The sequence below is a fragment of the Ambystoma mexicanum genome, chromosome 11 (genome assembly GCF_040938575.1).
Source record: "Ambystoma mexicanum isolate Mex_15411 chromosome 11, UKY_AmexF1_1, whole genome shotgun sequence".
Taxonomy (NCBI): domain Eukaryota; kingdom Metazoa; phylum Chordata; class Amphibia; order Caudata; family Ambystomatidae; genus Ambystoma; species Ambystoma mexicanum.
This window is the reverse complement of record NC_090934.1, coordinates 98,872,345-98,897,156: the sequence shown is the minus strand read 5'-3', so window position 1 is coordinate 98,897,156 and position 24,812 is coordinate 98,872,345. Positions and strand designations below refer to the sequence as shown.

General features: G+C 48.2%; 1 protein-coding gene across 3 annotated transcripts in view; it reads right to left on the bottom strand.

Annotated features, from left to right (window-relative positions):
• The window catches only part of THRAP3 (thyroid hormone receptor associated protein 3), a 422,162-nt gene that overhangs the window by 93,303 nt on the left and 304,047 nt on the right, over positions 1-24,812 (bottom strand). For all 3 annotated transcript variants that reach the window (XM_069622622.1, XM_069622623.1, XM_069622624.1), the window contains one exon: positions 2,724-2,893. In XM_069622622.1, coding sequence (XP_069478723.1) covers positions 2,724-2,893 — 170 coding nt within the window. The remainder of the gene's footprint in view (positions 1-2,723; positions 2,894-24,812) is intronic.

Sequence of the window (24,812 nt, the reverse complement as noted above, 5' to 3'; positions counted from 1 at the left end):
CTATGAGTGCCGCGACTTCTTCCCACTGATGGCAGTTGTAGCTGGCCAACAGGGTGGTGGAGTTTGCAATCCTTGCTTGATAGGCGGACGTTGAGGCTACCTTCCTGCCAAAATCGTAAAGTTTTTTGCTCTCCTTGTCGGGAGGAGCTTCTGACGAAGACAAGGGTGTTCCAGCTCTCTTCAGAGTGTTGGTAACAACTAGGGAGTCTGGTTTCAGATGTCCTCTTATATAGAGAGGGTCAGACTGGGCTGCCCTGAAAAGTTTTTCGACCCTGGGGTTGACTGCTCTGGTGAGGTTTGGGTTCACCAGGGACGGATCTATTCTTCGCTGGATGGATTTAAGGATAGGGATGGTCTTGGCAACCGGCCTCCTCTCTCCCACCAACTCTTCTGCGAAGTCCCTTTCCTCCTGTACACCGTGTGTGTCGATGTGAAAATGTTCTGCTGCGCGAGCAAGAACCTCATTAAGGAGGGGCTGGTTATCGACTGGCGAGTCGGTAACCGGGGCTTCGTTCTCTACCGGGGAATCTACTCTATATATCTCCGGTTCGTCCTCTTCCTCCTCCTGGTCCTCATCATCCGCATAGTATTCCGTCCCGGTTTGTTCCTCCACAATTTCAAACTCTTGGTCCCCTCTAGGGAAGGGCTCTCTTTGGTACCTGGGGTATGGAGTAGAGTAAGGCTGCACCTCGAAGGGTTCAGGTCTTATAGAGGTTTCAAACCGGGCTTTCTTACTTAGGGGGATAGGATCAGAGGAACCTGAGGGTGTGGCCCCCTGTGGGTCATACGAGAGGAAGTGTTCCGGATTTTTGTCATAAAAATCTGCCAAGGAAGACATTCTTGACATGACTATGTCTTCACTGGACCATTTTTTGGAAGTGGGGATGACTTTAGCAGGCAGTTTAGGAGACTTATCGTGGGTACCCTTGCTTGATGTTGATTTATCAGCAGACTTGGATGGTTTTACAGGAGTGGAAGAATGTGCAGGTAGTGCTTTCTGCTGTTCTCCCCCCCTCCCCGTGCGTGGAGAAATGTTTTCCCTGTCCCTTGGAGGCTCCGGAGGGTTTCGACGCCTGCCGTCGAGGATCAGGAGAGGTATCTCTGTCCTTCGAGCGTGGGGCCTCGCTGGTGTTAACTGCGGGCTCCGACTCTTGGGGCGCGGCCTGGGGGTGGAAGTCGTCTTCGTCCTCTGACGATCGAAATTCCGTTAGTCTAGGGAGCGAGGCACTCTTGGTAAGAGTGGATGATTGCCTTGCGTCATGAGGCGATCTCGATCGAGAGCGCCCAGAGGACACCGAGTCGGACCGTTCTATTTGTGCCTCTTTCCGAGAAGTCGACGTCGTCGAGGTTCGGTTGGACTTAGTGTGCTTAGTGTGTGTATGGTGTGTAGCGCTTGCGTCGCCGGGGGTCTTCCCCATAGCCGCCCTGCCAGACGACCTTCCGAGGTCGGGGACCTGCGCTCGGCTGTCCTTAGACGCCGTAATGCCCTCGCCGTCCGAAAGTACGGCGTCGCTGCCATCGCTGAAGGCGCCCTCCGCTGCCATGGCCGCCTGCCTGGCGTGGTGGGTCCAACGCTTTGTCGAACGGTCCTTAAGTGTCTTAGGTTTAAACCTACTACACGCTCTGCAGTTCGCTTCGGGGTGGTCCCTCGGCAAGCAGAGATTGCACGTGGCGTGCCTGTCGACCCAAGGGTATTTGCGGTTGCACTTTGGGCAGAATTGGAAAAGGGTACACTCCATACCACCTTGAGGCAGCGGGCTGATAAGTGTAGGAAATATATAAGGTGTACCTATATACCAAGAGTGAAGAGTATGTACCACCCCCCACTCTCCCTACTTGCAGGGCCGAGGCCAGCGGCCTACCAGGCCCGGGCCGAGGCCAGCGGCCTTCCAAGGCCCAGATCCGTCGTGCAGCAGCCGACGGTCGATGTCTTCTCCAGCCGTCGTCGAGTGTCGACGTTGGGGTGGGGGAAGGATGTCAATAAAGAATTCTAAATTATAATTATTAGCAAAAGTATGAAGTATGGCTAAGGCCAGGGGACTCCGCAAGATGCTTCCGACCAGTATGGCGGAAAAAAACAATCTGAGGATCCTACACGTGTGAGGGATCTTGGGTACAGTGGACGTCACACTAGGGATAGTATTACTGGCACGCCTGTGTCGACGCCCATTTTCGAGTTTCGAAAAACAAACTAATACTCCGCAGCTTCCACTAGATGTCGGCCTATGCACAGCATGTGATCTAAGCAGATTCCACAAGCCTCAGATTATATATATATATATATATATATATATATATATATATATATATATATATATATATACACACACATACATACATACATAAAAGCATTTTTCCTCTGCACTTGCGCAGATGCCAAAATTATTCATTCCATTTGGGCAACAGTTCAGTCCTCGTTTTAAATTTGGATTCTGGGACTTTGTTCTGAATTTAAAATGGGGAAATCGAGGACAAATCCCAAAATGCAAGTTAATACCAGGACTGGACTACAGTCTCAAATCTAATGGGTGCTGTATGCATCCGAAATGTGGGTGTTGACTAACAGATGCAGTAAATCTTGTAATCACCAGCCCACCCTGCAAAAATTCTCATGCCGTAAAAGGTAAAATTACTCCAAAACAGTTTCACACTTAATTGAACACATGGCCTATGAAACGTCAATGTATTCAACCTTAGCCTCCTCTGCCCACCCCTTTACGTACTTGTGCTTTTTAGACCCTTTGCGAGACTTTGTCGGTTTCTCAACAGATCTTTCTCGTGAACGGCTGGAATCTCTCGAGTCGGGAGTCTCTCGTGAACGGCCTCTTTTGTGCTCCTTGTGTTTTTTACGACGTTCACTTTCCACTGGTTCATCCTTATACTTGCCTTCAGACTGAAAAGGCATGGATACTTGGACATTAGTTTCATGCATTAGGCTTCAATCTTTGGATGATTGACAACTCATGATTTGATGTGATTAACATTTTCACAGCATTTTTAATTGTGCTTAACAGAGACCTATAAAAAGACATGAATTGCTGCAGATCAAAAAGTAGAAAAATCATTTAAAATATTTACAGCATTTTGTCATTTTCATGCATATAAAGTAACAGTGAAGAGATTTAACAGACTACAGAAGACCGTGTTGGCTAGCCAACAGTTATTTTGTGGAAACTCTGCTATACCCAGCAAAAAATAAGGAGCAAAGATTTACTGCAAGGTGTACAGACTACGTGGAATTAGAAAAAACAGACACTGAGCGACTGTTTAGCAGCCACTTTCTTTGGAAGAAAATGGTTTGTAGTTTTTTGGTAGACCCATTATCAAGGATATATACATTATTTCTGAGTTTGCAAAAAACCTCTAGTGAGACCCCAGGGAGGGAGGCCTTTTCTAAAGCACAATTTATCCAAGGCCAGAATTGGACTCCCAGGGATCTGTGCAGATTAAGATTTGGAATTTCATTTTTTCAGCCCTTTATTTACTGATTTTTCAAAGATCCAGGGGATATTAAATCCTTAAAGTTTTCATTTTCATATGAATGCATTCTCTTAAAACGTTCACAACTTTCTCAGACACTACGGACGTTGCTTTACTGTCAGTGGTGTTAAATGGCAAGTGGAAACCTAAAAGGGGCAAGCTGGCACTTAGCAAGCTCATATCACAGTAGGGATGACCAAGTCCTTAACCAGTATGATTGACAAATTGAGTACAATTTAATGGGTAATAACCGCTATTACAGGTATCGGAAGCAGGTGGTAACAGGTATGGACTTGATTGTGAATATGATTAAAGTAGTCCGCTTGCCTGGTGATCAGGTTGATCAGCAGTGCAGTTGCAAAGGCTACATTTATCTATGTGATTTATAAAGAGGGCAGCAATGAATCGCTCTACAGCTACAAGTAAGGGTAGCAGAGAAGTTGGGATTAAGGGGTGTAGAGAATTTGTTCCTAGGCATTACTCAGATTACCCTCAATTGTTTTTAAAGTTAATTTAGGCCAGAAGTGCTTGGAAAACCTTTATTAAAGTACTGGATACAAGATATAGCTTTCTCGTATTCCATGTATAGCACGCTGGGGATTTCAACACTACATTGGGAAAAGGATTCTGCCACGATAGTTATATCGTTGTCGCTCCATTATTACACAACACTGTCACATGTTGGCAACAGACTATTATCTTTATATTGGCTCATTTCAAGGAAGCTACAACGGATGTGCCAATATACAGAAAGAGGGACTAGCGAAGTAACCAAACATGCGTCAATACACAATCTTGAGCTGAATTCAACTTTGGCTAAAATGCCATTTGAAGCAGCTTCTGATATGCTGTAGAAGTGAATAGTATTTTCCAAGTTGGAAGAAAAAACTGATTGTAAACCAATTATCTAGCTCAATTAAGACATTTTTGATGAATCTAATTTTCTTAAAGGCCTGAGTCTCACATTACACATTCTCCATCATGGGATCTTCATTGATCTTCGTAAACATTGAATATCTTTGCCATGGGGCGAGACCGCTGCAAAGTTCAAAAATATATTCAGACATGCATTGAAATAATTTAATTGCGTGATTATGAAATGAGCACTCCTAGCTGGCTAATTGTGACTGTTCCCCATGGAAAGCCTATGCAGGGTGATGCTGCATAAACATCTAAAAACTAAAACCATAGAGGAACAATGGCTAGAAATCAAGCAACCATAGTTTGTCATACAAAACAGAAAGAAGGACCGTTTGTTTTATAGCTGAGAACATCCCAAATCACATCACGCACTCTAGTGCCAGCGCTTATATTCTACATAGTTCATTAGCAACCAGCTAGTCTGCATCCTCTCCAACTACCCCAGTAGATCAGATGTCTACAGAGGCGTGTGGTTGTTTACAAACTCATTGAAGACACCTATGATGGAGAACTTTGATTATACCCAATACCCAAGTACATTCCTTCATCATAGGCTCTTCATTGATATTTATAAATACTGAATAGACTACCAAGCTAATTCCACCCTCACAGTGGAGGGGGATCATAGGGTTCCATGTGTTAATATCCCCGCAAAAACATTGCCATATTTGTGCAGCGATATTAAGCCATGGACCATGCGGGGGACAACCCCGCAACCCCCACATTTTTTAATGGAGCGGGGACACCCCCCTCATCCCCTGGTCCAGTAACCCCATATATTATCCCCACTAATATCGCCTATGGCCTCACCACATGACCATATATATGGCAATATTACCTGCTACTGATCAGAGCAAGAGAATCAAATCAAGAGGATCACTAGAAGCGAAAGGTAAGGAACCAAGTGGTCAAGGAAATGCACTTCCTCAAAGACATTATGTGTCTGTTCTGGAGTCAGTTAAGACAGTAATGCCGGCTGAACGTATGAACTGATTTACACATAGATGCCCTGTAAATTTCAAGCACAGGAACATTCTTTAGTTGTAGTAACTTTCCCTCTGGTCGATTGGGCCTTCTGTTTAACCAACAGTTTTGTTATCTTCTGGTAACAAAATGCATTATGATCACAATGGATTTTTTGGAAGCAGTGTGACCTTCGGCAATTAAACGGTAAATCACAAAAAGTTCTCAGATGTTCGGATCTTCTTTGTTTTGTCTAGATAAAAGCTCTTCACTGAGCGTATGGCGTGATCTCAAATGGATAAAAAGGTTAAGGGCAAAAGAAGGAAGTTACATACCTGTAACTATTGTTCACCAGAATGGATTCACATGCTCCTGAATATTCCGTCAGGCTGGAAATCCTCTGCAAAAAGAAAAACTGTCTCACTTACAAACTGTATTTCTCTTCTAAACCAATCACTGTCCTCTGGGTCATACTGCCCCCATCCAATGACAGTACTCTCCCTACATACCTCATCTGGCAGCCATCTTCAGATTTGGTAAACACGTAAACTGGCAGTATGACCAAGAGGAGCTGCCGAGTGGAGGGAGGATTCGCATGAGAATCCATGCCAGACCCATGCTGGAGAACACTAGTTACAAGTAACTTGTTCCTTCTCCCGCATGGGGTCTGGCATGGATTCACATGCTCATAAATAACGAATACACAGCAGTACAACACTACACAACCACGGGAGGTGGCAAGGCTCAACAGAAGCAATTAACTTACCTCTGGAACAGACGGGTCTAAAAACAGGTTGCGTAGCACTGCTTGGCCAACTCTGGACTCCACCATGGAATCCCTGTCCGCGCAGTAGAACTTTGTGAAGGTGTGTGGACCTCCATGTAGCAGCCCTGCAGGTGTCCAGCAGAGGCACACCAGATAGGAGCGCCGTCAACGCAGCGATCGTGCTGGTGGAATGGGCTCTCTGATGGCCGGGCAGCGGTCGGTGCACCAACTGAACAATGCATAAATGCAGCCTGAGAGCCACCTTGAAATGGAATCCTTGGACAGGGCCTTCCCATGGTTCACAGGACTAAAGTTCAAACAGCTGTGAAGTCTTCTGAAAATTATTTGTGCGTGCAATGTAGAGCGTCAGGGCACAAGCAACTCAGCGAGTGCAAGGCCTTTCAGCCAGCGATGAAGGTTTTTGGGCGGAGGGGGATGGTGGAAGAAAAAAAAAAACGCAACAAAAGGTTAGTTGAGGTGGAATTCCGACAAAACCTTCGGTATGAAAGAGGGGTGCGTCCACATCACCAACCTCGATTCGTGGAAAGTCGGGTATGGCTTTTTGCAGGATAGGGCCTGCATCTCGCCCACCCTTCTGGTGGAGGTGATGGCCACAAGGAAAGCAGTTTTCCCTGAGAGAAACGAGGTGCTTGATGCATAGGCTCGAAGTGGGCCACCATGACACTTGTCAGCACCACGTCGAGTTCTGACACAGGGGCAGGAGCCTTCACCGCAGGAAAGATCAAAAAAGTCCTTCGAGGAATTCCTTGAAGAGTCAATGAGACCAAAGTGAAGACCTACCCGGAGACCTGGTGTAGGTGAAAACACAATGGTAGTAAAAAGTAAACCACTGTCACCAGCCATTAACTGTAGAAAAATAACAAGGGGGGTCCTGGGAGTCCCTCTGCCAGACATTAGTCCTGGTTGCGAGAGACTTACCCAGAGTCTTTAGCTCACTATCTTTCACAGAGAAGAAATATCCCAAACATATCAGTCTTTGTCCTGCCCTGGGGCAGTCCAGCACCGAAATGCTAGGCAATTCTCCTCTGAACAAGAGTACCAACAGCATCCCCAGACACGTGTTTCGGTCTGGTTGGACCTCATCAGTAGGGTGGAGCTGTGCCTCTCTAAGAATAGTGAGCAAGGGGTCCACGTCTGGATTCCCCTAGTAACTTAGGGTGAGACCCAAAGTTACTCAAATATGCAAATTAACAAGGGGGGTCCTGGGAGTCCCTCTGCCAGACATTAGTCCTGGTTGCGAGAGACTTACCCAGAGTCTTTAGCTCACTATCTTTCACAGAGAAGAAATATCCCAAACATATCAGTCTTTGTCCTGCCCTGGGGCAGTCCAGCACCGAAATGCTAGGCAATTCTCCTCTGAACAAGAGTACCAACAGCATCCCCAGACACGTGTTTCGGTCTGGTTGGACCTCATCAGTAGGGTGGAGCTGTGCCTCTCTAAGAATAGTGAGCAAGGGGTCCACGTCTGGATTCCCCTAGTAACTTAGGGTGAGACCCAAAGTTACTCAAATATGCAAATTAACAAGGGGGGTCCTGGGAGTCCCTCTGCCAGACATTAGTCCTGGTTGCGAGAGACTTACCCAGAGTCTTTAGCTCACTATCTTTCACAGAGAAGAAATATCCCAAACATATCAGTCTTTGTCCTGCCCTGGGGCAGTCCAGCACCGAAATGCTAGGCAATTCTCCTCTGAACAAGAGTACCAACAGCATCCCCAGACACGTGTTTCGGTCTGGTTGGACCTCATCAGTAGGGTGGAGCTGTGCCTCTCTAAGAATAGTGAGCAAGGGGTCCACGTCTGGATTCCCCAAGTAACTTTGGGTCTCACCCTAAGCTACTAGGGGAATCCAGACGTGGACCCCTTGCTCACTATTCTTAGAGAGGCACAGCTCCTCCCTACTGATGAGGTCCAACCAGACCGAAACACGTGTCTGGGGATGCTGTTGGTACTCTTGTTCAGAGGAGAATTGCCTAGCATTTCGGTGCTGGACTGCCCCAGGGCAGGACAAAGACTGATATGTTTGGGATATTTCTTCTCTGTGAAAGATAGTGAGCTAAAGACTCTGGGTAAGTCTCTCGTAACCAGGACTAATGTCTGGCAGAGGGACTCCCAGGACCCCCATTGGTAATTTGCATATTTGAGTAACTTTGGGTCTCACCCTAAGCTACTAGGGGAATCCAGACGTGGACCCCTTGCTCACTATTCTTAGAGAGGCACAGCTCCTCCCTACTGATGAGGTCCAACCAGACCGAAACACGTGTCTGGGGATGCTGTTGGTACTCTTGTTCAGAGGAGAATTGCCTAGCATTTCGGTGCTGGACTGCCCCAGGGCAGGACAAAGACTGATATGTTTGGGATATTTCTTCTCTGTGAAAGATAGTGAGCTAAAGACTCTGGGTAAGTCTCTCGTAACCAGGACTAATGTCTGGCAGAGGGACTCCCAGGACCCCCATTGGTAATTTGCATATTTGAGTAACTTTGGGTCTCACCCTAAGCTACTAGGGGAATCCAGACGTGGACCCCTTGCTCACTATTCTTAGAGAGGCACAGCTCCTCCCTACTGATGAGGTCCAACCAGACCGAAACACGTGTCTGGGGATGCTGTTGGTACTCTTGTTCAGAGGAGAATTGCCTAGCATTTCGGTGCTGGACTGCCCCAGGGCAGGACAAAGACTGATATGTTTGGGATATTTCTTCTCTGTGAAAGATAGTGAGCTAAAGACTCTGGGTAAGTCTCTCGTAACCAGGACTAATGTCTGGCAGAGGGACTCCCAGGACCCCCATTGGTAATTTGCATATTTGAGTAACTTTGGGTCTCACCCTAAGCTACTAGGGGAATCCAGACGTGGACCCCTTGCTCACTATTCTTAGAGAGGCACAGCTCCTCCCTACTGATGAGGTCCAACCAGACCGAAACACGTGTCTGGGGATGCTGTTGGTACTCTTGTTCAGAGGAGAATTGCCTAGCATTTCGGTGCTGGACTGCCCCAGGGCAGGACAAAGACTGATATGTTTGGGATATTTCTTCTCTGTGAAAGATAGTGAGCTAAAGACTCTGGGTAAGTCTCTCGTAACCAGGACTAATGTCTGGCAGAGGGACTCCCAGGACCCCCATTGGTAATTTGCATATTTGAGTAACTTTGGGTCTCACCCTAAGCTACTAGGGGAATCCAGACGTGGACCCCTTGCTCACTATTCTTAGAGAGGCACAGCTCCTCCCTACTGATGAGGTCCAACCAGACCGAAACACGTGTCTGGGGATGCTGTTGGTACTCTTGTTCAGAGGAGAATTGCCTAGCATTTCGGTGCTGGACTGCCCCAGGGCAGGACAAAGACTGATATGTTTGGGATATTTCTTCTCTGTGAAAGATAGTGAGCTAAAGACTCTGGGTAAGTCTCTCGTAACCAGGACTAATGTCTGGCAGAGGGACTCCCAGGACCCCCATTGGTAATTTGCATATTTGAGTAACTTTGGGTCTCACCCTAAGCTACTAGGGGAATCCAGACGTGGACCCCTTGCTCACTATTCTTAGAGAGGCACAGCTCCTCCCTACTGATGAGGTCCAACCAGACCGAAACACGTGTCTGGGGATGCTGTTGGTACTCTTGTTCAGAGGAGAATTGCCTAGCATTTCGGTGCTGGACTGCCCCAGGGCAGGACAAAGACTGATATGTTTGGGATATTTCTTCTCTGTGAAAGATAGTGAGCTAAAGACTCTGGGTAAGTCTCTCGTAACCAGGACTAATGTCTGGCAGAGGGACTCCCAGGACCCCCATTGGTAATTTGCATATTTGAGTAACTTTGGGTCTCACCCTAAGCTACTAGGGGAATCCAGACGTGGACCCCTTGCTCACTATTCTTAGAGAGGCACAGCTCCTCCCTACTGATGAGGTCCAACCAGACCGAAACACGTGTCTGGGGATGCTGTTGGTACTCTTGTTCAGAGGAGAATTGCCTAGCATTTCGGTGCTGGACTGCCCCAGGGCAGGACAAAGACTGATATGTTTGGGATATTTCTTCTCTGTGAAAGATAGTGAGCTAAAGACTCTGGGTAAGTCTCTCGTAACCAGGACTAATGTCTGGCAGAGGGACTCCCAGGACCCCCATTGGTAATTTGCATATTTGAGTAACTTTGGGTCTCACCCTAAGCTACTAGGGGAATCCAGACGTGGACCCCTTGCTCACTATTCTTAGAGAGGCACAGCTCCTCCCTACTGATGAGGTCCAACCAGACCGAAACACGTGTCTGGGGATGCTGTTGGTACTCTTGTTCAGAGGAGAATTGCCTAGCATTTCGGTGCTGGACTGCCCCAGGGCAGGACAAAGACTGATATGTTTGGGATATTTCTTCTCTGTGAAAGATAGTGAGCTAAAGACTCTGGGTAAGTCTCTCGTAACCAGGACTAATGTCTGGCAGAGGGACTCCCAGGACCCCCATTGGTAATTTGCATATTTGAGTAACTTTGGGTCTCACCCTAAGCTACTAGGGGAATCCAGACGTGGACCCCTTGCTCACTATTCTTAGAGAGGCACAGCTCCTCCCTACTGATGAGGTCCAACCAGACCGAAACACGTGTCTGGGGATGCTGTTGGTACTCTTGTTCAGAGGAGAATTGCCTAGCATTTCGGTGCTGGACTGCCCCAGGGCAGGACAAAGACTGATATGTTTGGGATATTTCTTCTCTGTGAAAGATAGTGAGCTAAAGACTCTGGGTAAGTCTCTCGTAACCAGGACTAATGTCTGGCAGAGGGACTCCCAGGACCCCCATTGGTAATTAACTGTAGAAAGGCTAACAAAATATTTTACATAAGAAACTAGACAAAGGGGACACCAAGTAACCCCTCCAGCACCCTCTGGTAAAAGTGTGTGCAGGGTCTAGAAAGTTACAATCTCACTTCACTGCGCTTTGAAACAGTTTCACGAAGAGAAGGTATTTAAGCCGTTGGGAAATCCAAGAGACTTCCCTATGCCACTGCACTGAAGGTGCAGTGTGACAATGTAAAGGTGATGCCTATGGAGTTTGTCAGACTCCCAAATTAAAAAGAACACAAATTAAATCACATTAAAATGATTAGATAAAAAGTCCTCAAGTCCAGCAAAAGAGCTGAGGGTCTCTAAGGTAGAAGGGAATTGGCACATTTCTGAGAATTCTCCCTAACACCAAAGGTTGGGTTCCTATTGTAAGGAGGCCAAGGTTGCTGTAGTCTCCCAAAGGGTACTGCACAGAATCTTGCCTAACATTGTTCATGGGGCGATAGTTATTCTGGGTGAGCCGATGTGAATACTGCCGCTGTGGTTTGTGTTGCATTTCGAGGAGGAGTAAGGTTTATTGTGGTGTGCCTCAGCGAATGGGGCAACAGTTTGTCAAGGTGAGCTGCTGCGAAAGCTGCCGGCATCAGAGCGGTGATTGGTGTATAGGAATGTTGGGTTCAGCAGTGTAGTAGAGAGGAGGAAGGTGTTCAGGAGGGAAGAGCCAGGCTTTTAGGACCTTTCTGAATTTCTGGTGATTGTGTTGCAAATGTGTAGGGGTAGAGCGTTCCAGATAATTGGCGCTTGGACAGAGAACAAGGACCCACCCAGCCTGGAGGAGCTGCAAGAAGAGACCGCTAGGCATTAAGCTGTGCAGGATCCGAGATACTGTGAGGGCTGGTAGGGCCGGATTTTGTCTTGACAGAATTCCGGGCCGGTGTTGTGGATGGCGCATTGGGAGATGCACATGGCTTTAAAAAAAAGGTAGTATGTAGAGCGGATGTGTTCTCTGGGGTAGGGGTAGGTTAATGAGCATGCATGCTGCCGCATTTTGGATTCTTTGGAGTTTCCTTAGTCGAAACACTGGAGTGCCTAGGTAGAGGCAATTTGCATAGTCTAGGAGGGACAGGATGATCGAGTGGATGGCTGAAAAACATGGGGCGAGTTAAGGGAAAATACAGAGGATCCGTAGATGGAAGAAACAGGTTTTAGATGCGTAGGTGATGGGGTGGTGAGGGATAATTTCATGTAGGTTTACCACGTTTGAAGTTGCTGGTGCTTGTCCTAGGGATTGAGGCCACGGAATCGGTTGGGGAAGGAGCCGTTTTCCTGCAAATTAGGATTTCATTTTTCCCAGGGTTGAGGATGAGGTGGTTGGTCTTCATCCAGTGGTCAATATCAGATAGGCATGACGACAGGTCCAGGCTGCCGGAGCCTTGAGTTTTGGCGATTTGAAGGATTATCTGGGTGTCTACATAGTTGTAGCAAGTAAGAATTTATTTGAGCGGATGATTGCGGGCAGGGGTTTTAGGTAGAAGTTGAAGATTAGGGGCGATAAGGATGCTCCTTGTGGGACACCTTTTCTTACTGGTCGTGAGTGAATGTGAACTGGTGGAGGTGCATGATTTGTGAGCAATTTGAGACGAAAGAGGAGATCCACGAGAGGGCTGTGTTTCTGATTCCTGGTGTTTGTAGCGGTGTGCAGTCAAAATATCGGAAAAAAGGTCGAAAGACAAATGTCGAAAAATAAAAGTAAAAAAAAAAGTCGAATCTTTAATTATATTCATTTTGGGGTCCGGGAAGAAAAAATGGGTAAAACAAAAAAGAAAAAAATTAAAAAAGGGGGGGTTGGGGGGAACCCCCCCATTTCGAAAATAAAAGTCAAAAAAAATGTTCGCCCTTTATTTTTCGACATTTTGACTTTCGACCTTTTTGTTTTCAATTATATCACTATAAACCATTTGTAGCATGTCTAGGAGCATAGTGCGATTGATGGTAACGAAGGGCTGCAGAGGGGTCCAGTAGGATGAGTACAGCACAGATGGGGACTAGGGAGGATTCTGCTCCAGGTGGTCAGAAACCAGATTGTGTGGGGTCTAGGAGGTTGTTGGCTTCGGTCAATAGGCCAAGCTGCTTGAATGGCGCACGGTCCATGAGTTTGGAGATACAGCGAGTGTTGGAGATTGCCCGGTAGTTCTGGGGGTCGAGTGTTGGTTTTTTGAGGATGTGTTCGATGTAGGAGATTTTTAGGGTTTCCGGGAAAGATCCTGAAGTGAATGAGTGGTTGAGGATTGATTGTGCGATGCAACCTGCGCAGGTAGAGGCTAGGATGTTTGAGGAGTGGGTGGGCAGGGGTCCTCAGGGGAGCCGGAAGGACGGCTATCTGCTACAAGCGAGTGAAACTCCTGGTGTGAGATTGGTGAGCAAGTCGAAGATTTGTATCGAGGTGGGGTTTTGGAGAAGGTTAGACTGTGGGTGGGTGGCGGGGGCAGGTGTTCCAATTTAGAGATGGCAGAGTGTCAATCGCAACATTGTGGAAGTGCAGTGATAAGGTGTCACATAAGATGGATATGATTCTATGTAGTTCCTCGTTTGGGTTTCAAAAATTTAGGATGTTGTTGCCATAGAATGTTTTCTTGGGTTTTCTGATTTCCAGTCTGTATGCTCTCGTTTGTCTGTTTCGTTCTGTGCTGTAGGGTCGGTTCTCCAGGTCCATTCCAGACGGTGCTTGAGGGTGTTTAGTGATTTGAGTTTGTTAGTGAACCACCTGGGTGTTGGTCCTGATCTCGGAGTGATCAGTTTTGTCAGAGTGAGGGCGTTTGTGAGCCAGAGGTCGAAGGTTGATTGTTGGAGGTCCTTCCTGGAGGGAAAGTGTATGGAGAGAGTTCAGGAGTGTTAGGGAGAATTCTCATTTCTGTGCTTATTCCCTTCAACCTTTTGGGAGACCCCCTAGCTCTTTTGCTGTACTTTAGGACTAATTTTTATCCCGAGAGACCTTTTTCTCATGTATTTTGATCTGATTTGGATTCTGTATTCTTTGTTTTTTGAGTCTGACAAAATCCATAGGCATCTACTTTTTGTGGGGTGACACGCAGCACCTTCAGTGCAGTGTCACAGGAATCCTTTAGATTTCTCATAAGGTTTAAATACCCTTTCTTGCGAAAACTACAGTTCAAGAATAGTAAAGTGAAATTGACTTTACTTATCTTTGTAGGTCCAGCACACCCCATCTTATGTGGAGTGCTGTGTTTTACTTGGAACCCCTTTTTCTACTTGCTTGTGTAAAATGTTTTATGTTACCCCACCCTACTTTAAATGGCTGGTAGCAGTGGTTTAATTTTCCTACCATTGTCCTTTTCTACCACAGGCTGCATTCTCAACTGCAGTATAACACTCATGGGTTACCATTGTGTCAAAATGGCCCCGGTCATCTTTTTTCGCCATTTCTGGTTTGTGAGGTCTTTCTTGGGTTTTACTCAGCACGCCAAACCAGGTTTAACTCTTGTTAGCTTTGCAGGCTTCAGTATTGAAACCCCGTCTCTGGCTCCAGTGTGTCTGGCAGGGCAGGAAGCGAGGGAGGTGCCCAAAACTCCTTGTCCTTAGTCTCCTTGGTAACCTGAAAGTACCCAGTGTGGATTGGCCGGCTGTCCTTTGAGGACAGCCAGGCTGTGCATGAATGGGAGAAAGATGCATAAAAAGGCGACGGTTCTTAAACTGAAGACAGTCGACCACTGGATGAAACATCTGAAGGAATCACGAAGAGAAGCTTGCTGTATCCTCCTGGACAGTTGACCTGCCTGGTGAAGCCCTGCTGCTGTGCTGAAACAGCTTTTCCAAATTGACTAGAGAAGCTCCGGAGAGGACTTCTTCCCTTGGGTTAGTGGGACCAACTAAACCCGAGACGAATTTTGCTGCAGGACCTTCCCCCAACTGGAGGAAGCTCCTGAAAGATCCTAAGGACCCTCCAGAAGGAGGACGATCCAAGCTCGAGTCACCTCAGAGTGCGGACTGAAGGAGTGAAGCATGCCCATCAAGTGTCCAAGATCTGGGGTGGTGCTATTTGCCAGTAGCTGAAACCGCATAGTGCTGCAGAACTGAAAATAGCCCGTAGATGCCGCCGCCCTTCGAACTGCAGAGGGCTGCAGTGCAGGAGTCCTCCAAATATCCTCCATCTTGTCCCCACGACTGAGGGCCAGGAACCCAGTATCTGCAACCCCGCAACCAGAAAAGAAGCCAGCTGTATCCTCTAAGGTACTGTGCTGACTAAGGGGTACTTGTCTGAAGCTTGCATTCTCACTTGAGACTTGCAGTAGCTGCTTTTTGAAGAGTTCATCTCAGCTCTGACCCCAACCGCTTGTGGCCCAACAGTGATTCTCTATAAACTCCATCTTTGTGCAAGAATTTTGTGCCATCTTAGAAGTGCCTCAGCTCCAAAGACCTTGTTCAAATGGAGTTTGGCCGTCCTGGCTCCCTGCAGACTCTTCTGACCCATTGACTGATTCTAACTGTCCCTCATAGGTGGTACATTGGCTTTTAACTAGTATTGCTGGGAAATATGTTATCTATACTTCATTGGGAGATTTAAAAGTACTCGCATGCTCTGAGAACCTGTTAACCTTTTTCCTTCCCTTAACCTTTCCACAACCTCAGAATTTTACTAAGTGCGAAAAGTGACATTCATGCCAATACAGTCCTAATAATGGAAGTCACCGCAGGGTGTAGGTAGTGCGTATCAAGCATCTCCAAAGAGTATCTACTTGCATATCTTGATTGAGAATGTATTAAGTATATTTTTATTGTTGCACATTTGCCCTTTTCAAAGAATGCTTATTTAAAAGTGACCGTTAAATAATAATTTTAGTAGAAAACCTTGAGTGCAAGTGTTATTTGCATACTTGTATGTCTGGATGTCTATGCTACAGCTATACAACTCACATTTACCCCTCTTGATAGGTCTGGCTGCTCAGTCACTCTACCAACTTGTTTAGTACAGACCTCTATCAATAGGTCGGTTACCGAATGCCAAGACGACAAGACTGGTGTAGTCTCCCACAGGTTTACTGCATTAAATCTTGCCTAACGGGTCCCTCATGGATCATTCCCATCTCCCACTTTAATAAGCATACTAAGCCGTTTAAGAGCCTTGCAATCCCTTGCACCAACTTTGCTGACACGCAAATTTTCCTCAAACTCACTGGTAATCACTGCCTCGACTCAGCCAACAAAAAGATTTACAGCATCATTCAGGCCTAGGTGACTACACACCATCTATGCCTGTATGATGACTAGATGCTCCCCACACAGTCTCAAACACAGACTCTGCCTTCACCATTGATGGAAACTTCACCCACATGTCCAGCTCAGTCAAACCCTGGGAGTCCACCTAGACTCTGAACTCACCATGTTCAAACATCTAAAATCTGTTGCCTCCTCCGCGGCCTACTTTACTAAATATATCAACCACTCCAGAAAATTCCTCTGCTCGAACACCTTCCTTACTCTGGCGAGGGCCATTATCGTCAGCAAATTACTTATTGGAGCAGCCAACAAAAATCAAACTAAATTACAATTGATCCAAAATAACGCCTTCTGAGCCATCTTGGTCCTAAAGATTTGACGACATCTCTAGTGAGACGTGAAGCTCACAGGCTGCCCAACAAGGCACTAATTGAGTTTAAAATCCTCTCAATCACCCACAATACTGCATCCACTTACCTCACTGCGCACATCTCCAAAAATACCCTGCACCCTGAGATCCTCCTCCCTTACGACACCCAGATTCACCAGACAGCAGCAGGAGCCAGCTTCACATTTATTGCTCCCACTCTTAGGAATGCTCGGCCTCCATTATCAAAGACAAGCAATCTTACCTGATCGGCGCATTTCCAAAACAAAGATTTTGACACTGTATCCTACTTACCATTACTGCTGAAACCATACTAATAATGTAACCCAGCAACTGTCTTATTTCAACTGTATTTTTTACCAATCTAACCTAGTGCTGTGATACTTCTGGGTTTGGTCCCAATCAACAAATGAAATAAAATAAACAAGCTCCAAAAGAATTTTGATTTGATGTTACCAATTAACTCCCACACGACCTCTTGTCAGGAGACTGAGAAACCAAACTTTTGAACTCCATCCAGACCAATATCTCAGCAAGTTTCAAAACAGATTGGACCAGGATTCCAAGAACAAAAACACCATAAACAGGAGAGATCCAAGTTTCCTAAAGCATCTGTACATTGAACGATCAAATTTGGAAAAGCTCTAGTTACAAATTAGCAGAGCCGACTTGCTTACATTTTGTCACTCGAGCTTATCAGAATTTCTCCATTTGTCTCCTGCTGTACATCGAATGTGTGCGGGGTGGGGACGCCTCTGCAACAGTCGTAAGCACATAATGCTGGACTAGGGGTGCAGGGGACACCACCACACCCCTGCTCGGCACTATGGGCTAAGATTATTTCTACCAAGCCGAATGCAGGATAAAAGCGCATAAAGCTTATTATTTATGAGGATTTCACCTGAAACTGTTTCAGATAGCTAGCTGGGCCCAAGTCAAAACAGTGACCTTACAGGTCCATATTTGTGCAAGTGGGACATCTTTAGAGCATGCCATTAAAAAGCTTGGGCTGCACCCTTTATGGAACCATGAGTTTTGTCTGTTCTAATCAGATGCCTTCATCAAGGAACACTTGTGTACAGTCAGGTTATAAATGACAGCCTGCCACCTCACTCCCTTTTCCTGCTATCCTCTTAAAATCAGGCTTGGAGCAAAATGTCATGCTTACAAGTGGAGCAGTTGCTCCTTTTGCGAATGATCAAGTGCCATCCTCATAATGGGATTCAGACTAAGATTTTCTGCCTTACAAATGTAAAGCCAGGTTGTCCTGCACACCATAATCAATAGCTCCAAATCTGAATTTCTTTCTGAATGAGGGAAGTTATTATACCTCATATTCTAATCTGACCAAGTGTAGATTTCTCATTTTTCTCCCAGGGCCAGAATATTCTAATACCAGGTGTTTTATGGCCACAATGAAGCTCCAGAAGTGACAGCTATGGGGAAAAAATACTGGTAAGCGAGCCAAGTGGCAGTCTTGACTAGTTAGAGAAACCACATGGCCACAAAATGAGCCAAGCCCCATCTGCTTGCACTGTTGTCCGGTGATGAGAACACTGCCTACATTTTCGTTGTGCAATTTGTGTGCGTTTCAATTTCGTAACAAAACTTATGCATTTTTAGGTTCTTGCATTTCTATAGCACCTCCTGCCACAGGTTATAGCGAAGCGCCTTTGCCGCTCAGAGAGGTAAATGATGAGTATGATATAACTCATTAGTGGTAGTCCGGTAGATAGTTGGGATGAGGGCGTTGGATAGAGATGCTCAGGAAGGCATGAGAAGGAAGTGGTCAAAAGGGTGGAGGCGCTATGTGTAGAAGTGGACCGAATTTGGGATTTAACTACTGTATGGTGCACATCACTGAAAGGAGAGCAAGCTGGAGGGGCGTTTGCTGCGCCACGGGGTATGTCTGGAATGTAGTCACTGCATGGAGAGCCTGGGCATGCTCAGACTTTGCCCAGCCCCCAACGTTTGGGAGGGGTATGCCAAATCAAAACTTACCAATTGGCAAAAGCTCATTGAAAAGCTAACAAAATAAATAAGTTACTCACAGTAGTGACTAATGCACTCCTAGTCCTTAGTCCCCTTTCCTCCATACTGCATGGGCATCACTTCATAGAAAAAAAATAAAAAAATCTTCCCCTTTAAATTTAGAGGTGGGTGGGGGTGTGGCCCTGGGAGCATGGGCTGCCCCGACTCCGCCCTCCAGCCCCAAACCTCAGTCCCCAAAGACACATCGACAATAGATTAACACCGGTTTTATGGGAGGAGGGGGAGATGGTGGACGTATGGAGGAAAGGGGACTAGTTGGTCACTACGGTGAGTAACTTAGATTTACTCTTACGTCCCATCCCCTTTCCTCCAAACTGCATGGGCGATTACAACTCAGTGTAGCCCCCCAGGGTGGAGGGGAGACCCTCTGTTGGCCGGCAGTGGCTTATGCTGTCCCTCGTAAGCTTCTTTGATGGCTTAGACCATCCAACGAGCTATGGAGGTCTGATATCCCGGTCTTGATTTGCCAAAGGTGACAAACCGTGCGTCCAACTTGCGGACACCCTTGGTCCTATCCAAGTAGAATTTCAGGGTACGCCCGACATCGAGGCAGTGCAGCACTGTGCCTCGTCCTTAGGCTCAGCAAAAAACATAGGAAGCCCTATTTCCTCGTTAAGATGGAATGCGGAAGGCACCTTGGGTAGGAATGCTGGGCGTGTCCGGAGGACTACTTTATCCCTGTGAAACTTAGTATAAGGCTCTGATGCGACCAGCGCCTGGATTTCACAGACACTGCGAGCCAAGGTGAGGCAGACTAACAAGGCCGTCTTAATGTGACTAGCCTGATTTCCAAGAACTCCAGACAATTTATAGCCCTCATTTGCGCCACAAATGAAACATGTGTTATCCATGGGCATTTATGTTATGACATTTCACAGGATTTGATATGATCCACTGATTAAATACAACTTTGTTTTGCACATATTCATTTGGGGTGCACATTTATGTGGAAGGCTCTGCATTCTTGTCTTGATTTCAGAGGTGGGGTCTAGACCCCTGTCCGTCATCATTTGCAACACCTTCCTAAACAGGGTGCACAAACCAAGGTCGCAGCAAAAGGGGTTGGTGCAATAACCCCCATTCTGTTTAAGCTGATGTCCAAGAACGCCATTGGCTCAAATGGTTTGTGCACCAGGGCCCCCAAAACTATGTTAAGGTCCCACACAGGGTGTGGCCTCTTAATGGGCGGGTAGAGTCTGGCGAGTCCTGTCAAATGATTCTTGACAATCGGGTTGGAAGAGAACACCTCTTCCTTCAAGTTTCTGTAGGCCCCAATGGCTGGCAAGTACGTACAGCAAGTGTCTACCTGAACGCCCGAGTGGGCAAGGTGCGGCGAGAAGGCCAGCACATCGTCCAATGTATATGCAAGGGGGTTGATATCCTTAGTCTGCCCAGTGGCAGAACCTGGTCCACTTGCTCTTATACTGGGTCCTGGTAGCTTTGCTCCTAGCCCCCTGTAAGATCTCTAGATTAGCCTGGGAAAGGCTGAGGTGCTCAGGAACCATGCTGTGAGGGCTAGCTTCTGAGGCGTGGGGTGGATGACCCTGCCCCCCTGCTGTGCCAGAAGATGTGCTGGGACGTTGGAAGGTGAATGGGGTGGGGGGGGGGATCTCTTCGAGAGGCTGAGCAGCTTAGAGAACCATGGCCTGGCTAGCCACCATGGAGCCATTGGGATGGCGCTGAGGTGGCGAGACTGCATGATCTTGCATATCACCCTGTTTATCAGCAGTGTGGGCAGAAGGCACACGCGGTTCCACTGGATCTTAAATGTGTCGCCCAGGGAGCTGCAGCCCTGTCCCTGCCAGGAGGATAACTGTTGGCACTTCTGTTTTGTCCCAGGTGGCAGAGGTCCACCTGGGGTGTCCCCCCCATCTGCTGAAGATCTCCTGCAGCAGGCCTTTCAATTGCCACTCGTAATGGTCTGCTCTCAGTCTTCTGAGCCTGTCCGCTTCCAGGTTGGGTTCCCCTGGAATGTGGACGGCCGTGAGGTAGATGTTTTTCTCCAGAGCCCACTCCCACATGCTGACCGCCAGCCTGCACAGCGGCGGGGAGAGGGGGGGACCCAGTACCTTCCCCGCTTGTTGATATAGAACATGCTGGTTGAATTGTCTTTCTGAATTAGGACAACCTTGCCCTCGATAACCGGAAGGAAGGCTCTGAGTGCTAGCCAGATGGCCTTCAGTTCCAGCCAATTGATGTGGTACTCCTGCCTGGTCCAGGTGCCATGGATGCAGTGGTTGCCCAGGGTGCCCCCCCCCCCACATCCCATCCCGAGAGGAGTCTGTAGTGATGGTGACCTGTGGGGTAGGCTGCCGGAAAGGTTTGCCTGTCCACAGGTTGCAGTCCCTGGACCACCATATGAGGTCCGGGTGAAGAGCAGTAGGAATGCAGATCATCTCCACTTGAGAGCCCTGCTCCTGGTTCCATGATGGAAGTGCAGCTGTATCCTCATCCTGAGTCTCGTGTGGGGACGGCCAGTAGGACCGCTGCCATGAGACCTAGCAGGTGTTGGTACTATCTTGTCGCCCGACGGAAAAACTGAGCACGAGTCCCAGATGAGTCCCAAGGTGGCCAGATTCTGCGCGGCTGCAGCTGCGACTCCTTGAGCGAAAAGCCCAGATTGTGCAGTGTGGTTTTAAGTGCGTTGAAAGTGAAGTGCACCGCTTACAGAGATGAAGCCCTGATGAGCCAGTCAAGCTACGGGTATATGTAGTGGCCCTGAGGAGGGCTGCCACTGCATTCAGACTGGATGATGTCGAAGGGAGGCACCTTGTATTGGAAATGGTAGCCCATGATGCTGAATCGTAGAAAAGAACAATGAGGCTGCCAAATCGGGACATGCAAGTATACGTCCTTCTGATCCAGGGAGAACATCCAGTCTCCCTTGCACAATGTCTCTGCTATTAAGGCTGGTAACCATCTTGAATTTGTGTAGAGGTAAGGAGAGGTTGAGAGTGGAAAGGTCCAGCACAACTGAGGGCAGCCTGGTTCTTTTTCTGAATGCCGAAAATCCTGGAGTAGAACCCCAAGCCGCGCTAGGAGGCTGGGACTTCCTCCACTGCCTGGCTCTCGACCGGATCTTCGCCAAAAGAGTTGCTGTCCCATTCTGTGGGAGTGGAGGGGTAGAGGGATGAAGGGCTGGGATGGGTAGGCGGTATCCCATGAATACTACAGTGAAGATCCAGGGGTCTGAAATTCTGGCGCCACAGGTGCATGGAAAGCAAGCATGCCCACCACTGGAGACACGTGGACCCGTATGGGCGTATCATGTCCGTTTTCCCTCAGGCTGTTGCGGAGGAGGGGGGACTGTATAAAGCCCTTACACTGCACTCCCCTTTTTGTTGCTTGCGCCGATTTTGGGTCAGCCAGTGGTCCAGTAGCCTGGACATTTTCTCTTGGAAGCCGCAGAACCCTCCGTATGTATGCCCCTTGCCCGAGCGCTGTGGTGACTGGGTGAACGTTTTGGGTGTGGTCTTTGTAAGGATGGATAAAGACGGTCGTTTGAGCGTTTTTTTTTCTATCCAGCTCTTCATCCGAAATGGAGAGGAAGAGGTGAGCCCCTTCGAACCGCAGGTCTAAGATGCCGTCACTGGACATCCGGGTTGAATTTTGTAGCACAAAGCCATGACCGTCTTCTCATTTCCGTGGCAATGCAGATGGCCCGGCCAGAGTTGTCAATGCGGGCCACGGGGGACTTTCTTGTGCCACCCTCTTAGCCTCTGCCAGTACCGTCTTGAATCGTGATTGGCTCTGCGCCAGAAGCTCTGGGAGTAAATCCGCAATTTCACACCAAAGCCTCTGGTTAACGGTTGCCAGCCTGGCATTCACGTTGGCTTGATGAAGATGCCGGGACACGGAGTACAGCTTCTTCCTGTACGCCTCCAAGATCTTTTCCTCCTTGCCTAGCAGCGCTGCAGACGAGGAGGAAGAGGACTGACGCTTGGAATATAGTGATGCCGCAGCGATCACCAAGGAGTGCAGCTGAGGGTGGGCAGATAGCAAGAGTGTATCACCTTCCATCTGCCTGTACTTGGCGTTGATTGACCGGCTGGACCGAGTGGGGCTTGAGCCAGCCCTTTTTGGCCAAGGCGACTTTCGTCTGCATCGGGATCCCCTTTCTCGCTGCAGGGCATAGCATGAGGACTTCTGCGAGGACCCCCTTTGATGGTTGCTCGACCTCGGGTTGAGGAAGGCCCAAGTACTCTGCCAGCCCTGCAAGACAACGGTGTGTCGGGGTCCTCTGCCTCATCTGTCCATCTGGGGATCTGGCTGGTCCAGCACCGTTGTGGGGTGCTGGGAACCAAAGGCTGAGGTGTGGGGACGGAGGCTGGTACAGAACTGCCTGGACGATCGGTTGGGGGGCCAGAGCGGGCCGCAGAGGCTGTACAGGGGCACCTGTACTGGGACCTGTGGCGCCGGAGACATTGGTGAGAGCACGTCCCTGATGGCATCCCTGAGCATGACGCCCATCCAAGGAGATTTCATAAGCCTGAGGAATCTTTAGAAAATCAGTACTCACAGGCCGGATGAGTAGTAGGTTATATTGAAGGGGTAAAGGGCGGCTGCTGGAGCCATTGCGTGCCCTGCCCTTACGGACGCAGCGGGAACTTGCCCTGCGCAAACTAAGGATAGGCTGTAGGCCACAAACCTGGTTGACACCAGTCCCACATTGACACTCATACCTCCACCTTGTCCCTTCCTTGGTGTGGTATCGGGGAGGGGGGGGTGGGTGGGGTGTCTAATGTCTGGCACAGCAGCCATCTTGTCTAGCTGCCTTCCACATGCCTGCGTCGTGTTGCTTGGCTCACTGGGCCCAGCCTCATACAAGAGGATGGATCATGAGGCCTACCCTGCTCTTCAGGCCGAGACCTTCAGTGGATCTGCTGGTAGTACTGCTTATAGGCGCCCCCTCCGATATGTTGCTGGTACTAGGGCATGGCCTCTCGTGTGAAGACCCAGCGAAAGAACCTTCCGGTCCCTCAGAACTGTCACCGGGAGGATCCTCTGGCCTGCCGGCCGGCAGCTAGTTTAAACTCGATACTCGTGCTGGTATGAGAAACGGAGCGGTTACTCCCGCACAGACAAGTCCCTGGAAAGGAGTCTCCCTCCACCTGGCTAGTCTGTTCTTCAGAGACCAGAGGAAAGCGCTTCACACACGGTACAAGTTTGCCAACCGTGGGGGTCTGAAGAGCCTGTCGCAGGATGGACACCTGCTAAACCCTGTCAAGTCGATATGTGCCAGGTTGGAGCGTGATGCCGGAGGACACAGTACCTGAATGATAAAAACACGGAAGAGAAGTATCCGTGCGTGGAATTACATGGCCGAAGCCAAACCCAAACCCAGGAACGCTGGGGAATTCGGCCTGTTCCCGTTGACACAGAAAAGGGGACTGAGATGTGGCAGCGGAGTCGGCGCACTGCATGCTTCCAGGGCTGCACCCCCGCGCACCTCTAAATTTAAAGGGGAAGATGGTTTTTTTCTGGTGAAAAAGATGGAAAGATGGTCTCCTGTCCCTAGGAAGGGATGCCCATGCAGTATGGAGGAAAGGGGAAACGGGACGAAAGTAATGCAATTTATGGTTCCTTTCTGAAAGCAATTTTGGCTTGCTTACTCCTTTTCACTTTTCTAGCCTGCACAGCAGCAAGCTACAATGGAAGAAGCAAGCTTTCATTCCCTTAAAAAGATGTACTTGGCAAGACCCCTCTATGGCAGGCATGGGTTTTGTGCTGGGGTATTGAAGGCAGGACGTTAGCAAAGAGGTCTTCTGTGATGAAGGGGGTGGGAAGATTGGGCTCATGCTATTGGGGAAGAAGGCAGGCAGCATGCCATGCAGATAAGTCTGTCTGAAGCTGTGCTGGTTGGAAGTCGTGAGGGGTGGTGGGAGGATCCAGACAAGAGGAAAGGGCGGTCTGAGGGTGGAGGAGTTGGGCAACTGTTCAGGACACCATGCATTGAGCAGCAGAAAGCAATGTGTGGCTATATCCAGCTTTGCCTTTTATGCAGTATATGTATAGCACCTGCAGTAATTGGTACGGCCTGAAAGAGCTGCGAGGATGAACGCTCTTTGAAGACCTTTCATTACTTTTCAACAGACTAAGTGGTAAAATGCATGTGCATTTATTGCCAAATCAAAAGGTAGAGAATGGCTAGGTCTCCAACAGCAGCCCATATTGCGTGTCAGTGTCAAGCTATGATCAGCTGGAGAGAATCTTTTGCGTGGGGCTCTGCTGTA